Here is a 16,798-nt window from a genome sequence, read left to right on the forward strand (position 1 = left end):
ATCATGAATGTGTCTTATATTGATTTAATGAAAGTGAATACAAATAGAAACTGAAAAAGAAAAAATCAACTTATCAATTTGCATATGTGATTGTGAACAAGAAAACAATCGCAGAACTACATTTTGTAGCGGACACACTCGCAGGTATGTGAGGAGTTCATTCACTCGGTCAATACACAGTTGCCTGGAGCATATAATAACTCCTTTCGAAGTGAAAATATGTGTATTTGTATGTAATATAAATAAAATATATGTATAGTATGTACGCTGCATCAATGATATGCCATTCGTTGTACAAGCCTCGTTTCCTTTTAATGAAAAATTTATACATCTCGTGGTATATCATTGATACAGCGTACATACTATACCTATTTTCTCTGTCTCTCTGTCTCTCTCTCTCTCTCTCTCTCTCTCTCTCTCTCTCTCTCTATATATATATATATATATATATATATATATATATATATATATATATATATATATATATATATATATATAGTCACCCATTGAGTGTATAGGAGAGCAATGGGTAAGAATACTTTCACGCATAATATCACACTTACGAAACCTTCGCATGCTAACAGGATAGAAGGGTAGAAGAGTTCGTAGGTTTGAGACGTGGAACATAAAAAGACGAATAATAGACTCAGAGAAAGACAAACACAAAACATGTCAGTATGACAGTCCTAATCGTATGTTTTTCATACGTGATTTCATTTCTTAAATTAGAATAAAAGTTACTTGTTTTGTGTTGAGCCCTTTTACTTTCTCTCTCTACATCTCTCCCTGTCTCTCTCTGAGAAACAGAATGTCATTGTGCAAGATGTTGCCATATTTGTCTTTTTTAATTTCCCGGCATTATTCGGTTCTTTAAGAGGCATGCACATCTACTGTTTGAAAAACATCATTGAGTGGGCAGATCTCATAGGCACGCGTACAAGGATAAAAAATGTCTATATGTGGTAACAATGCTTCTAAAGACGAGGGAAATGTGTGTCATCTCTCTCTCTGTTTCTTAAGACTATGGAAAAATATATAATATCTCTCTTTCTCCTTCTCTCTCTCTCTTTCTCTTTGACGATTGTAATAAATGTGATGTGCTGTAGAGGGTGGTTGAAACAAAGTTATTTTTGTTCGATGGAACAATCGATTAATTCCATTGTGCCTGAACCGATTTGCACCATAAAGTAACATGCTTAAACGATGGCGAAGACACAGTGCTCCCCAACGCTGAATAAATGCCCTTTCGTCAATCACGTTTGAGAATATAGGAGTGCAACACACCGTAAACATTACCAGATAAGTTCACATTTGTTTCTTTTTATGGGGGAGATTGCCACACACGTCTTTGGAATAATTAGCCACCTCTGGAATTCAGCATTGTTCATATTACAGACATTTTACCAGCCGTAAATCTATTTGTGCACATCACACACACACACACACACACACACACACACACACACACACACACCAATAAGTATGAAATGTACATGACTTGCGACAAATCTCTTTTTCGCACAGAGGTAGAGAAATCACACTCGTCGCTAATGGCAATAGAGAAAGTGGGTTTCAACAAAGTTTTGTCGATCATGTGTTTGCATGACATCATGATAAATTTGTCAAAGAAAATCTTTAGGTAAGCGAAATAAAACAAATTTAGTGACTAACACACAGAACAAATCGTCCCAAGTTCGAAGGGTCGTATCTTGTGTGGAATCAGTTCCTTTAAAATCACACCGCTTAGAGGTTGCAGGTTGGATCCCGGTCGAGTCATACCATATACTTTTAATAATGGTACTAGCAGTTCCTCGCTTTGCGCTTATATTAAGAGGTTAGTGTTGTGACTGGGTGGGACATGATGCCTAATGTTTGCGGCATGATGCCCCAGTGCTAGACATCACTACAAACTCTCATACTGCAGAAATCGAAGCTAATGACTGTTAAATTGTTAAAACCAAGTAAGAAATCCAAGATACCAACACACACCTTTAAAAACACTTGGTAATCTTTTGAGTCTTGAGTAGCTTCAATAAATTCCTCAACATAGAAATTAATGCAAAATTGATGACATAAAGAGTTTTGCACTCACACTGATTTTGATGTCTGTCGTAGACTTTATTTTTAAAGAAAATACTTGCAAATGCGTTCTCGCAATTCGAAATATAGCCTCTGGAAATACCCTTCAAAACTAGGCGTTCATAAGAATATCTGTTTTGATAGAATAATGAAAAATATTCCAAATCGAATTTCGTGTCAAACTACGTAAAAGAAATGTGGTATCTACCTCACACGTTTCGTCCTCAAGCGATACTTATCTTAAAAGTACGTTGATTGCATATTAATGCAACCTCTTTATGGACTTCCTACCATGGTATTCCGCCTATCACTTAAAAGTTGTATGTTGTGGCATCTAAAGTCATGTAATGTGGAGGTAATTAATCAATGACAAGACCATTTGGACGTCTTTTAAAGTAATAACCTTTTGAGGAGTTCAGATACAACTAGTTAAAATTTCTGTGTCTTAGAGGATAACATTATTCTTAGCGTTTCACTCGAATCTGTAAATGCGTTCCCATAACTCTGTATGTAATGTATGAGTCTGTATGCTTCTAAGATAATATTCTGGACCGTCCAGAGGAACGTAGTGACAGACCGAATACCATCTGGCATATTCATGGTAAGCTGTATCTTTGTAATCCCATTAGTAAATGTTCATACCATAAGTGAAAATTCAGGCAAAGCCCAATGAAACGGGTTATCATTTTATCTTTTGCGATTCCCGATGAGCGGTGTGCAGAGAGGCTTTAAAGTTCTTGAACGACTTCCATGTACTGGGACGTGAACAGCATCTATATCGATAGTGAGATCGTAGTGCTTTCTTGCTAATGTCTTCAATACTCTCGTCGCAGATTAGTAGTATAGTGGGATACCCTAGGGACAATGGAACTTGAATGTTAAACTAGGGGGATTGTACCCTGAGGACAATGGGAATTTAACATGGGAATTTTAATATAGGTGAGACTATAAAGGGACAAAATAGTATTGGGATTGTCTAGAGATAATAGGAATGGAAAAGGTGAGGTGACGTCACGGTACTGACTATTAGCAACAATGTAGCAAGGGGCCTCAATCGGACCAAAGAGCGGGAATAAACCTAGAACGCTTGGTGGGACATATACATATATAACACAAACAACTATACAACCGACCACAAAATTTTTTAGGCAAGAAAGCGAATCTTTTCGAGGCATATGAGTGGCCCTGAAAAGGGCTTTTGGTTTTATGTTAACATCATTCAGTTAACACTGAGGGCATCGCATAGGTCTTCTTCTTTTGCTCAAACTTCTTCTGACTTCTGGACCGTAGATGAGGACTCTCTTTAAACAACCTTGTCTCTCCACATAGATTCTCCGTTTCCAACCGCTCGTATCGGTGATCCGGATAATTGTCCATGATGATTTGACATACATGGTAAGTCCGTACGGAACAGCATTGACGTCACGAGAGTAGATGATTCTACGTTGATCCACAGCTTGTGAAGAGAACAGGTGAAGGGAATGCTGTGAACAACGGTTATTTATAGTGGAAGAGCGGATCGAAACGGATTGAGTTCTTTCACCAATCCTAACACGCGTTACAAAATTCAGTCACAGTGCTGAGTCTATCTTCCAATCCAAAGAGAGCGGTCTGTGACGTCACATTCTCTATATAGATCCGCTAGCGCTGTGCGCAGTAAATCCATGCGACAGAGTTTTCAAACATGACGGAAACTAAGAAGACGATGACTTGGGGTGCACCGGTCGTGGAGACAAGAAGCGATGGTATAGCAGCGGCTACCAAAGTCAACACATTCCTACTTCCAGAAGAGGTGGATTTTAATTGGGATTTAGTTGACTTTCTTTCTTCTTCGCAAGAATTTGTTCTGGTACCAGTACCTTTGCCACCTTCTCCTTCTTTACCACACGCTGAGAATATTATACAGAGACAGAAAGAAGAATTCGAGTAATTTTTACAACAGCAGAAAGAAGCAGAACAAGCTTTTTCCTTCAACAGCAACAGCGAGAAGAAGAAGAAGAAGAAGAAGCAAGAAGGAAACGACAGGAAGAAGAAGCATCAGCAGAGAAGAAAAAAGGTCTAGGAGAGAAGGAAGATAGTGAAAGCCAAACGGTGACGGTACTCTTAGATATATTTGCAGAGTTAAGGAGTCTGAAACAAATGTATCAGACTTCTTTAATACGACCCAAGAGAAAAAGACCTTCCCGAGCCGAGCAACCCAGCCCTGTTACTTCACCTGCGATACCATCCCTAGTGATTTCTACCAAATCATTGACAGGAACCAGTCCAGAAGTAGGCCTTGGCCGTGGCAAAGGCTTAAGGCAATTAAAGCGGATTACGTCACGTTCCTGAGTTTGTTTTTAAACAAACACCCAACGGTTCTTTTCAGGGCCACCTACTTCTCTCGAAAAGAGATAATATTCATTTTGCCAACATCAATTAAAACTCAAAATCACCTTTTGTGCCCATCATGTACGTGTGTGAATGCGTGAGTGTGGGTCCTTATTATAAAAATTCAAAACCAAGAGACACTTACATTTTCTGTCTGGTCTATTCTGGTACAAATTTACAATCCAATTCATAACACAACACTTTAAAAAGTTCACAGACTTCTTCTGTGTCTTTTCTCTCTCTCTCTCTGTTTTTTAGTTTGTTCACATTCCAGTTTTTTCCTCCTTTTCTTCCTCACTTTCTCCTTGTCTTCTTTTCTTCTCCTTCTTTCTTTCTGGACATGTCTGGATTCTTCCTTTGAGGAGGGTACCTCTTCTTCTTCCTGTTCGAAACCACTCTATTTCTCTTGACCGATGTCCTTTCTCTTTATAATGATAACAGGTATCGACTTTGGTCTCTTCTGGCACCTGTCTTGCTTTGTTTGACGGTCTGGACACTCTGCAGCCCAATGTCCTTTCTTCTTACAATACAGCAAGTATCTTGACTTTTATCTCGAAAGGAGAGAGAGTAGTCCGTTGGCTTGTCTGAAGAACACTTTTCTAATGACACCTCGCAAAGCTCTGATCAGAAGTTTGATCTGTGTGGGCTCTTCCATCGGTCTGGTCGACTTGAGAGTGAAATGAATACTGGGAGGGAAGACACTGACCCTTATATAGGAAAGGCCCAAGCCTGACATGGATATAGGGACACATGGGGTTTAAAATATAGTCATCTGACTTTATGCAGTCAAGATGAAACGATTGCGACATTTCGTGGAGAAAGGAAAAGAAAGAAAGAGGCAGAAACGTGATTTATCGCCACGCACAGTAGCTGAAGACTTGGCTCAAATTCATGCCAGTGATTTTGAAGATGACATGAGTGAGCCAGAATCCTGACCCAGACGGTCTACACCGAACCAAAGTTCACCACCCTTAACCCCTAAAAATTACTACCACATTTGAGAGACGGAAAAGCGGTAATCTAGAAAATTTAGAACCACGGGTTACACATACACGGTTAAGGTTAAAGATTTTAAGTCCAACGTACCGCTGGAGAAAGCAGAAGAGTTCATCACCGAGGTGTGGGATTCTTTGTTAACCACACTGAAACGACAATGTCAAGCCAAAGAAAACTATCGCTTGAGATTTTCCATTCATTACGTCAGTTTAAAGTCCCCCGTTTGGATTGCGTTTAGCAGTCCGGCAGAATTAACACCTTCCAAAGTCATCGACAAGATTTAACACGTGCAACAATCCAACGACAACTTTCACATCACCGATGGAAAAGCGACACTGTTCATGACCCACGTCAAGATGAATTACTTAAGGTCGTACTTATCCCTGTACCAATCCACCGGACAGATAGTAACCAACGCCAGTCATGGCATTACGTACTAAGTTATGCAGGGGGCTACGCTTTGTGGGCTTTTGATTTCACTCCAGACCAAGGCAGCGACGAGGGACATTTCCACACTATAAAATCCGGTTAGATTCGTGTGGAACTTCAGTTTGCTAAAGCTCTACCTGAGACGGTGAACGTCATCCTATATGCCGAATTCAATAATACCATAGAAATAAACAGTTTGAGAGACGTCATTCTAGACTATTAGAAGCAATGGAAGCCTGTAATCCGCCTTTGAATGTTGGAGAATCTATGGAAATGTAATGGAAGAGTACCTTGGAAGTAGAACCTTAAGACAGAGCCAAAAAGGACATAGTCATAAAATCCAGTTGGCTAGAACAAGAACAACATTTAGTCTCCTGTTTTACCAAACACCTGGCAGAAAAAAAATTACGGAATTGATCGAGAAAGATTGCTATGGATGTCGAAAGGATCATCTCAGTCAAATTCAACACGATACATGTCTGATGCTGAGTCAAGAAGAAAAATTGGGCGTGTATCTGGACGAAGCTTGGAGTCTCATTTCGGAAGAAGCTGTGTTTCACCAGTGGTATAAACTCTTGCGTGATCATTCCTCTCCTCCAGAGATCCATCACATCGCAGCTCTCTTGACTCAGAGAGCGGAGACGAAGCGAAGAAATGGTTATTTGTCAGACATTTTCAAACAAAAAGTCAGGATTGAATTGATGACTTATCATTACTTGTAAAGAAAAACAACGAGAAAAAAAAAAACAAAAACAAAAATAAAACAACAAAACAACGCAAAAATGGATACCTGGGAACTTTATTACCTTTTGATAAACATTTCGTACAATGCTTCTTAGAATCCTGTTGTGTGTGGTAAAGATGAACTTCCTCATCGCAAATCTCAAAACCCTCAAGCTTTTATCATCAACACGGACGACAGTCATCTCCCAGGAACTCACTGGGTAGCCGTCTACTTTCCTAAAGAAGATTTTGTGGAGTATTTTGATTCAAATAGATTGCCACCTTTGGAAGACTACGTCATCGACTTTATGAGAAGAAATGTCCAGACGACACGATTTAATAATGTGAAATTACAAGGCACAAATTCCATGGTGTGTGGACAATATTGTGTGTATTTTCTTCATCAACGCAGTCTTGGATATTCTTTAGAACATTTAGTAACATTTTTTGATCGTCACTTTCTAGAAACGATGATATATTTTGTCTTTAGCTTGGAGACGTAGTGTACATCAATGGCCCGATGATTTCCAAAAGTGGAAGTCTAGCTTCACTTTATAACGTTGTCAAGAATAGTTTGCTATTTGAAAAGAATGTTTGTTTTATTGTTGATTGTTAATTGATGGTTGTTAGTTGTTTGAATAAAAATTCTGTTTTCAAAAAATTGTGAATGTCGTTTGTTTTAAATTTTTATGATGATACATGCTCCTTGACATCTCCCTCAAATCAAACTATCATGGGGTTCCGACTCTAAACATTGTAGGGATGTTTGCTATTGCGTCCGCGCTTGAACCATATAAAGAGTGGCATTCTCCAGTCTGACCACATTCTCCATTCAGTCACGTAAAATCAAGCGAATAGTGCACTTCGTGATGGAACTCAACACTGCAACACAAGGCGCGGCGCCAAGATGGCTGCCCGCTATCACAGTTATTTCGGCACCAGCCCTAAGGGCCATTAAGACCATTGGGAAGAAACAAGCTACCAACTGGGGTTTGCGAGCTGGAGCAAAAAGAAGCACTCTACGTTTAACCTGGGATAACAACACTGAGGGAGAGGATTTGAATATCGAGAAACTGGGAGACTATGGTTTATTCCGGATTAATAGTAGCAGGAGACGTAGGGAGAGGAAGAAAGCTGCACAAGTGAGGACGGCAAACCACTCTGATACGCCCGCTAATAAATACAGCAGAATACCGAAAAACCCAGGCCAGATGCAGACTCACCAAATGTTGAGCAGAACAACAACAACAACATCCACCCAGACCAAGTAGTCATCAGGGGAAGAAAAAACTGAAGGATGCAAAAACGCATATGGTCATCAACACTAAGGAAGCTACCACAATGAATGAGAAACTGCCACAGATGAAAGAAGATAAGCACTCAGAAGAGCCTATGGTAGCAGCGGAAGGAGGGAAGGACGAGGATAGAGAAGAAATAACTGTTGAGAGTGCGCTACAATGATGGGTTGCCAAGATACGTTAACTGATGCAAAAAAGGCTAAAAACCTAATCAGCGCTATTAAGTATATGGCCTGGAGATTACTTAAACCAAAGAAGAAACCCAATACTCAACAATGGCTATTTTCTCAACGCATACTATCGCACTACCCGAAAGCCTATGGGGATTGCCCACATACAACCCTTGTGTAATTTGCCAATGTGTTGTCAATCACCTGTGGATACGAGACATTTCCCCCAGAAACATACAAGGAAAAACGTACTGCGGCTGAAACTTGTGATTACGAGAACCGCAGGGACACCTTCAGGCTGCTGACATAAATAGCCGTTCTCAGGGCTCACAAACTGCCTCTTATTTTAAGGGAACCACTTTGGCTTGGTATCCCATTTTGATACAACTATATTTATACTAACTTGATCCATTGGACTGCCACATCAAAACTTATAACTTTTATGACCTAATATAGTGACCAAACTTTTATATGTCGCTTAGACGTATTAATTAAATAGGACAATTAGGGCATTTATTATGCACACTATGTACTAGAATTAGATAGATTGTTAAGAAGTAGGAACGTTTTTAGACTAGTTGGATTGATCTAATTGCATAGGTGGCTAACACATTATTGGTATTTTTTTACTGTCCATTAGAATGACTGGACTAGATTTGAAATAAGTACGGGCTGGCGTTTATGGGAGTACACAACATCCATGGCCGGCTTGCCGAGTTCCTTGCCTCTCTCGGACATCGTATATTGACGGAGATGTGGAACCATTTCCACCGGTCAAAAAACCAGGTGTCCTAATGTGACGTCATCGCTGCCGACCAATCGTAGCGGACGTTACATACTGCTTGGGTTGACACCTGGTGCGTTCAATCACAACTGAATACCAACTTTTTAATCATGAGTGCGTGTTGGGTTCATCCCCACTCATGACGGCCCTACATTCAGGTCGTTAGGGACTAATTAGTCCCACGACTTAATGGCCAAATTAATAAGTATTTTTTGAACGCATAAATGTCTGGGGGATGAGGCACTAATTCCTTCCCCCAGGATTAATTAATAAGACAGCTTTGCTGGCAACAATCGTCGAACATGCCCTAGCGGACGCAATCGACGTTAATTTAAAAAACCAACCAACCAATCTGACCATAAATTGTTGACTCATCCGCCTATGAAGATGTGTTCAAGACTAGCCAAGTTGAACGAAGCTTACGTTAATTTACGTCGTGTCAGGAAAAGCCTGATACCGAAGCCTGAAGAGACAAAGAATGTCAGAATGTTGAAAGTGAGGAAATCAAGAAAGAGAAAGAAGAAGTACAGATTTCAGAAGCAGAGAGAGAGAGAGAAAGAGAGAGAGAGAGAGAGAGAGAGAGAGAGAGAGAGAGGGAGAGAGCGCAGCAGCAGCAACATCATCATCATCAGCAGGAACCAGACAGAGGTTTTGTCGACAGGCGTGTAGACACGAAAGAGTTCTCCTGCTCTTTCCGAAGAAGAAGGCCCCATCCTGTGTGAAAGCCAGTCGCCAGACGGGGACACAATCTTAGACAATAAGAGACTGCCATAACTCCCCTTCCACAAAAAACAGCCCTTTTCAGGGCTACCCCAATACTCTAGAAAAGAGATACAAATTCATTTGCCAATGGTATGTTAGTACGTTAAAAAATAGAAGTATCTTTTGTTTGACTTTGTTACAAGTGTGTTTATAAGCACTTCGTTTCAATGACTTGTAAAAAACAAATAGTCTGTGTTGTTTTATTTGTAGTTAGCGTAATTAACTAAAAAGTGTGTGTGTTTCTTTCAGTTCCGTGCGTTACTTGTTTGTTTCGGGTGCTGATATGGGTCTTGCAAGTTTTAGTAACAGTGGATGTTTTCATTCATGTCTGCGCTTGACAAATATAAAGCGAAAGCGTTCGTCAGTCTGGCTACGCAGCGTTCGCTCGTTAAGATTCAAGATGAGTAGAATCAGAAAATTATTGGAGTTTCAGATGCACCTGGAGTAGACCAGGTGCCTTTTGGATGCGCTGGTCATAGAGGCAATCCAAGAGAGTGCCAAGCTTGAGGAAGAGGAGGAAAAAAAAAGAAAGAAGAGGAGAATGAAATGAAAGAAATTATACTGCCTCACTTGATGTTAAACAGAGCTGTGAAGTTAAGCCCATGACAAGGACACCTCCATAGTCACTTCCAAGACCAAAGCCACAATCAGCACCACAACCAACTCGTGGTCCCACAAATATAGAACTGGGACCAAAAATTGGAGAGGCAAGAGCAGGAGCCTCAGTGTCAGCAGGAATTAAGGAAGCAGCATCCACGTGTGCAGAACAGGAGAAGGAGGGATGTTTTCACTATCCCTCAAAGTGAAGACTGGGAGAATTAAGCCAGTCAACCCCCCTTTACGCTCCCAACCACAACTGTGAATTTGGAGCAAGATTGGAGCCGACGCAGTGTCTGAGGTACCCGATCTGGGAGAGGGCATCATTAACCGGGTGCATCTGAAGTTACTAAAAGCCCTTTTCAGGGCTAACACAATATTCTAGAAAAGAAATTATTCAAGTTGCCTATTTGTGTGAATGTGGGGTAGTGTGATTATAAACACTCACTCCTTTACTGATGAGAGTGTGTGTGTTTGTATGAGTTCGCGTACGTTTGTTTGGATAGTAGATTTTGGGTTTGTAAGTGTTTGTTTATGTTTGTGTGGATAGTAGATATTGACGTTTTTTCTCCTTCCCGTGTGGATAGTAGATATTGGGGTTTTCGATAGTATATTTTGGGTTTGTAAGCGTTCGCGTACGTTTGTGTGGATAGTAGATATTGTGTTTTTGTTTCTCCTTCCAGTGTGTGGATAGTATATTTTGGTGTTTGTGAATAGCAAATTTTGGGTTTGTAAGCGTTCGCGTACGTTTCTGTGGAAATATATATTGTGGATTTTTTACCTTCCCTTGTGTGGATAGTATATTTTCGTTTTGTGGAAATTAATTTTAAGGGTTTGCTTTTTTCTCCTTCCCGTGTGTGGATAGTATATCTTGGTTTTGTGTAAAGTATATTAAGGGTTTGTTTTTTTCTCCTCCACGTGTGTGGATTGTATATTTTGGTTTTGTGTATAGTATATTAAGGGTTTGTTTTTTTCTCCTCCACGTGTGTGGATAGTATATTTTGGTTTTGTGGATAGTATATTAAGGTTCTTTTTTAGTCCTCCACGTTTGTGGATAGTAGAAAATATGTGAAGTGAGTGCAATGGATGTTTTCCTTCACGTCCGTGCTTGACAAATATAAAGTCAAAGCGTTCGTCATTCGCGTACTTCAACATTGAATAAACGGAGAGGGCATTTTATTTGTTTAACAACTTAAAAGACAGTTGCTACTGGATGGTGGATGTCGCCTATGTGGCTGAAAGGCTAGAACATGAATGGAGGTATCCAGTTACCAAAGACTTTGTAACAAGTCAAATGACCAGCCTGAATGTAGCCATGGATCTGGTACAAGGCATGATAAAATAGGAAGTAGAAAAGTTAAGAGGTTTTATTAAACCAAAATATGTGAGAGTGGGAACCTTAAAGGAGGCCCTTGATAACGTGATGAAAGTCAGGTTCTTTTTGGGAGACATATTGAAGCTGACTTAATGGTCTTTTGCAAAGTGGTGGCTAGATCAACTAAAAAAGGAGAAGAAATGATGAGAAAAGTACTGGAAGAAGAGGTGAAAAAGACTAAAGATAACTGGGTAAAGGGGAGATAGAAAAAAGACAACAGAAAGAAAAAAGAGGAGTTTGAAAGACTGAATAAAAACTGAATGAAGGTGCAGGAGAAATTTAGATCCATGGGACATCCATACTGGATGCCAGGGAAGGAAAAGAAGAAGACGAGGAAAGGAATCATTGAGAAAGTGAGGAAATGGTGGAAGAACTCGAGAAAATAGAAGAAGATCCCAAAGGCCCTTTTCAGGGCCACTCCTATGCCTCGAAAATATTTGCTCTCTTGCCTAAAACATCTTTTTTTGTCGGTTTTTTGTTCGTGTTTGTGTGATGTATGTTGTATGTGTTATATATGTCTATGTCCCGTCAAGCGTTCTAGTTTTATTTCTAGGGCGAACCTATCCTTATCTTGCATGTTCAAATGCTTTGTTCCATGCACTTCATCATCAGCTGTTAGTGATAGGTCGTCTTGCATTTCATTTCACTGTCAATTTTCTCATTTGAGCTGGTAGTGGGAGGATGGCAAATTGAAGAAATAGTCATCTTTGCCCTATTAGAGGCATGTTTCCCTTTCATTGATGAAATTTATTCTCTTCAAGTGTATGCGCTAAATTCGGTTAATTTTTATATTTTATATTTTGTTTTACAGGAAACCAGTTTTAGTTATTAAAGATTCAAACCACAGAAACAATGCATTCTATAGTTGCTGTAATGTAGATTACATCAGTTGTGCCTCTAGTAGCATCGTCAGTGACATAATTTATATCACACTTGTGAAATGTATATAATTTTATATATGCTACAGCTACATGGTATTTTCTAGCCGTTTTTAATTTGGCCAGAAATGACATTAATGTTACAATGTTTGTATTGTCATCATTCACGTCCACTCTAAGTATTGTCCATCCTGCTCAAAACCGTTCCATTAACTTTTCTGTCCTGAGCATAAAGTAGTGAGTATAAATTAGTAAAATCGTTCCTTATATATGTTATGTGACGTTTCTTGGTAATTCTGCAAGACGAATATTACTTTTGATTCAGGATCTGTGTCAGATGTACTGTGATGGTAACGTTGAATCACATTAATAATGCCTGGATATGAATGGATTCAACCTTTTGTAGTTGTTACTCATACATATGCTTGTTTTCTTTCTTGCTGGTTGTTGTCGCTTTTTTCTATTGTTTATTTCTTTGGATTTCTGAAGGTTTATTGTTCTCTATTTCAGCTTGAGCAAAACCTCAAAATAACAATCTAACCAATCTGACCAATAACTGCATTCCCTTTGGTTAATAATCATACACAAAGAACATGAATCAAATTTGATCAATAGACTATAAAAACAAAAACTCAACTTAGATACATGAAATGTTTGGTTCTAAAGTCATATTCAAAATCGGTAATTCGGTAAAAATCAATGAAGATTGCCATTTTTTAAAACACAACCTAATGTACTAACGTTATTTAGAAAAGGGTGGTAATGTGCTGGCGTGCAAATTTCGTAGAAAATCTATTACAATAAGCCCTCTGATTGTCTCGCACATTTCATTCAATGTATCATTACTATCGCTTTATCTTGCTACAACTAAAGCACAAGATGTTTCTCATTGTTACTTAAAATATGTCAAAACATTTGACAAAAAGCTGTTTAAATTAGATCGAAGGAAAAAGGAATCTTCAAAATTCGATAGGTCATGAATGTTTGAAGCAAGATGATAGTCCAGGTGAGAGCTATGTTGATGATCGGAGGTATATTACCGTCAAAATAAACAATAACAACAACAAGAAATGCATGCGCAATCGGATACTTTCCTGTTCATTTCAAATTCTTATATATTCTTTGTAAGGTTATAATAATTGCAAGAAAATATGACTTTTAAAAATTAATGAGAAAATCAAATGTGTATAGCTATGTTAAAGCGATTAATCGATTATTACAATATGTACAAATATGCAAGACAGAAAACTCTTAGAAGTCGAGTCGACCTTCGTATTCTTTTTAATCTTTGATTAATATTAAACGATCACATTTAAATAAAAACGTGGACTTATAACTTCTTAATATATCAAATAATTTCACTCCTTTTCCCAAATAACATTAACAGTGCATGAATATAGATAACGTTGCGTTCTTGTAATGAACCAAACTATCTGTGCATCATTTTGGATGCCATTATGAATATCAAAGCATTATAATGTGATATCAAAACAGTTTATTTCAAATCCAGAACAATGACTATAATTATACCTACCTAAGATTTAAATGAATAGATCACATTGTTTCGAGAATAAGGGTAATATTAGATTTAAACACCTTTAACCATGCAATGAAATTATGCTTCAACTCCGAAAAAAGTTGCAAAGGTCTCCTACGACAATTTAATAACTGTTATTTTTAGGTTTCCCTCTTTGAGCTATTAACACATATCCCCTTTTACTTTTCTCTGTTCCGTACAAAGTATTATAAATTACTAAATGGCAATTCTGTTTCTGCGTGCAAAAGAAGAATAAACGATTTAAAATATGACACTCACTCGTTTTTCACAAAATATGCTCATAATACCTTTTAAGTGTTTAGCATTCGATATGGAACAATGTTTCATTTGCCGTAATGATTAATTCAACAAGTGAACACTTTTTAAATTTTCGCATTTTGTGCAGCGTCCATTGGTCGTCAGGAATGAAAACTATATTTTTCCCTTATGCGGCCTATATCTGTCTTTGAACAAGTTTTTCTTGTTGATTATTTGACCCCTTGAATTAGGGCAAATTATGTCCGAACTATTAGCTTTTCGGTGAGGTTTCTCCAACCCTGGGTAATATCTAATATGATACGTATACCTTATGGCTCCATTTCTCCATCTTAGTAATGAGTTGCGAAGTCAATATGGGCATTAGCTCCACTTCATGCTCATGATATCTGCACTATATCTTTTGTTGTATAAACATGTTGGCAAGATCTGTCAGAACTCGCTTAACTACCATCAGCTTTTAAGAAGCATTATCTGCCGTGCTTGACTTCTGCAGCAGCTCTAAAATGTTTATTCGGTACCGACCTACAACACTGTCCATGTAGTTATTCTAAGAATAGACCAAGAACCGTTATAATTGTTGTTGTTTTGGGTCTGACTCCATTTCTCAGTTCAATATAGACTATACATGATGGACAATAAGAAGAACCATCGACGAACCTGAAGACATTCAGCTTTCTCACAGACCCAAATTTGCAATGCCAGAAACTCGAGCATACCTGGACAGAGGTTTGACATGCACAAGTTAATTTCTTGTCGATATCAAGATTTACTGCGTGATTTTATATTGTAACACTTCTGACCTAGTTGCTGCATGCCATGATGTCTTTTGTACTTTTGAGTTTGAGGGGAATTTATTATAACATGTTTGAACAGCTTTTGTTTGTTTTAAGGCTTAGAACATAATGCAATCACTTTTACTAAGTATATTCAAAAGTCAATATGCAGTACATTGAAAGAGAAAAAACATTGAAAAAGAAATGTTTTCAAACCCGTGTGCCACAAAGTCATTATAGAATTAGATATATTCAAACTAAACAAGGATTAAAATGAGACTTGGAGAGAGAGAGAGAGAGAGAGAGAGAGAGAGAGAGAGAGAGATATGAAAAAGCAATACCTCTGAGATTGGCGATACATATCTTGGAACCAGGAAGTACTGAGAACCGATCTGTATACGAGTATTGCCGACTGATACTGACATACTTGTAAATTGCCTCTGGTTCTGAAACCAAGCACACCATCTCTTCGTTGATGCCAGCCTGAATAAAATAGTAATTTTATTGTGCAATTTTCTTTTGAAGTATACATTTTAATGGCTGTTGGGGCCTACTGCGGGAAGTAATACGTCTGAGTAAAAATATAAACCTAATTACAATAGACACGTATTTCTGTAATATTCTCTTGTAAACGGATAACCTGAAATTAAAATTCAAAAATAATAAAACAATTGACAGGCAACGCCATGTTTTTTCCATACAAAAATCATTAGTACACCATATCACATTGAGAAGTATCACCCACAGTTGCGTGCTTTCTCGAGTTGTTTACTATTTCTCTTTCTGTTTGTTGTGATGCATAACATTCCAAACAGTACAGACAACTATTGCCTACTGACAGTCAAGTTACAACAGAATTTGTATCATTATTGCGGAATCGCACACTTAAATTTGCAAGAACAACGAATTTAATTTATTTATCACCTTATGTCAAATAAGCAATAAAAAATTGCCGGAAAATACAACAGCAACAGCACATCGAAATGTCTTTTAATTGTAGCAACACCAGTTGGATGCAGATAGACAAAGAGTCAAGGAAAATTACATATCCGATTTTTCAGATTTTGTAAATATATCGATAATATTTGAAATAATTACAAAATTTATTTAATTTGCAAACTCCAGTGCATTTGTTAGAAGTCATTAACGTCCTAGAATTGTTTCACTTCTCTCAAACTGTTGATTTTCAGAGTATTGTCAAATTGTGCATACAAGACGACGTTCGAAGTATGTTCCAGAGATTTTACATACAATAGTTCCACAAAGAAGCTGCCCCAGTTCTATAGTGGGGATATGTCCCAGGTCGGTGCCTTGGTCTGGAGTGAAATCAAATCACTACCAAGTATATCCTACTACGAAATCGTCGTACGAAATATCTTGGCTGCTATTGGTACCTAAAGGTTCCGTGGCTTCAAACAGTGTAAGATCTCGAGTAATTATTCTGGAAAAAGGTAGATTAAAGGGTCAGGTACACAAAGACTAGCCATTGAGTGAAGTCTATCGTAGACACCTTGAGAGTTTGGAACCGAAGGAGCCTTGTTCGATAGTTTCGTTATAGTCCACGCAGCTGAATATAGCGATGTGTAAAGGTTGTGATAGCTGTCTTCGGAAAGTATGATCTTCGATCTTGGAACAGACTCCATAGGAAATGGTAAGGATTTCGACTTATATTTGCCGTTATGGATACTTTCTATCGCTCTGCTTATAGTCTGGGCGATGCAGTTTAACTTTTCATGTTGGACCTCCAC

At 38.4% G+C, this 16,798-nt stretch overlaps 1 protein-coding gene across 2 annotated transcripts in view; it reads right to left on the bottom strand.

Annotated features, from left to right (window-relative positions):
• Positions 1 to 16,798, bottom strand: part of LOC149787339 (heat shock 70 kDa protein 12A-like) — a 115,004-nt gene that overhangs the window by 9,540 nt on the left and 88,666 nt on the right. For both annotated transcript variants that reach the window (XM_089977888.1, XM_089977889.1), the window contains exon 10: positions 15,392 to 15,533. In XM_089977888.1, coding sequence (XP_089834014.1) covers positions 15,392 to 15,533 — 142 coding nt within the window. The remainder of the gene's footprint in view (positions 1 to 15,391; positions 15,534 to 16,798) is intronic.

The sequence above is a fragment of the Sinohyriopsis cumingii genome, chromosome 12, assembly GCF_028554795.1.
Source record: "Sinohyriopsis cumingii isolate HCF-2022 chromosome 12, ASM2855479v2, whole genome shotgun sequence".
Taxonomy (NCBI): Eukaryota; Metazoa; Mollusca; class Bivalvia; order Unionida; family Unionidae; genus Sinohyriopsis; species Sinohyriopsis cumingii.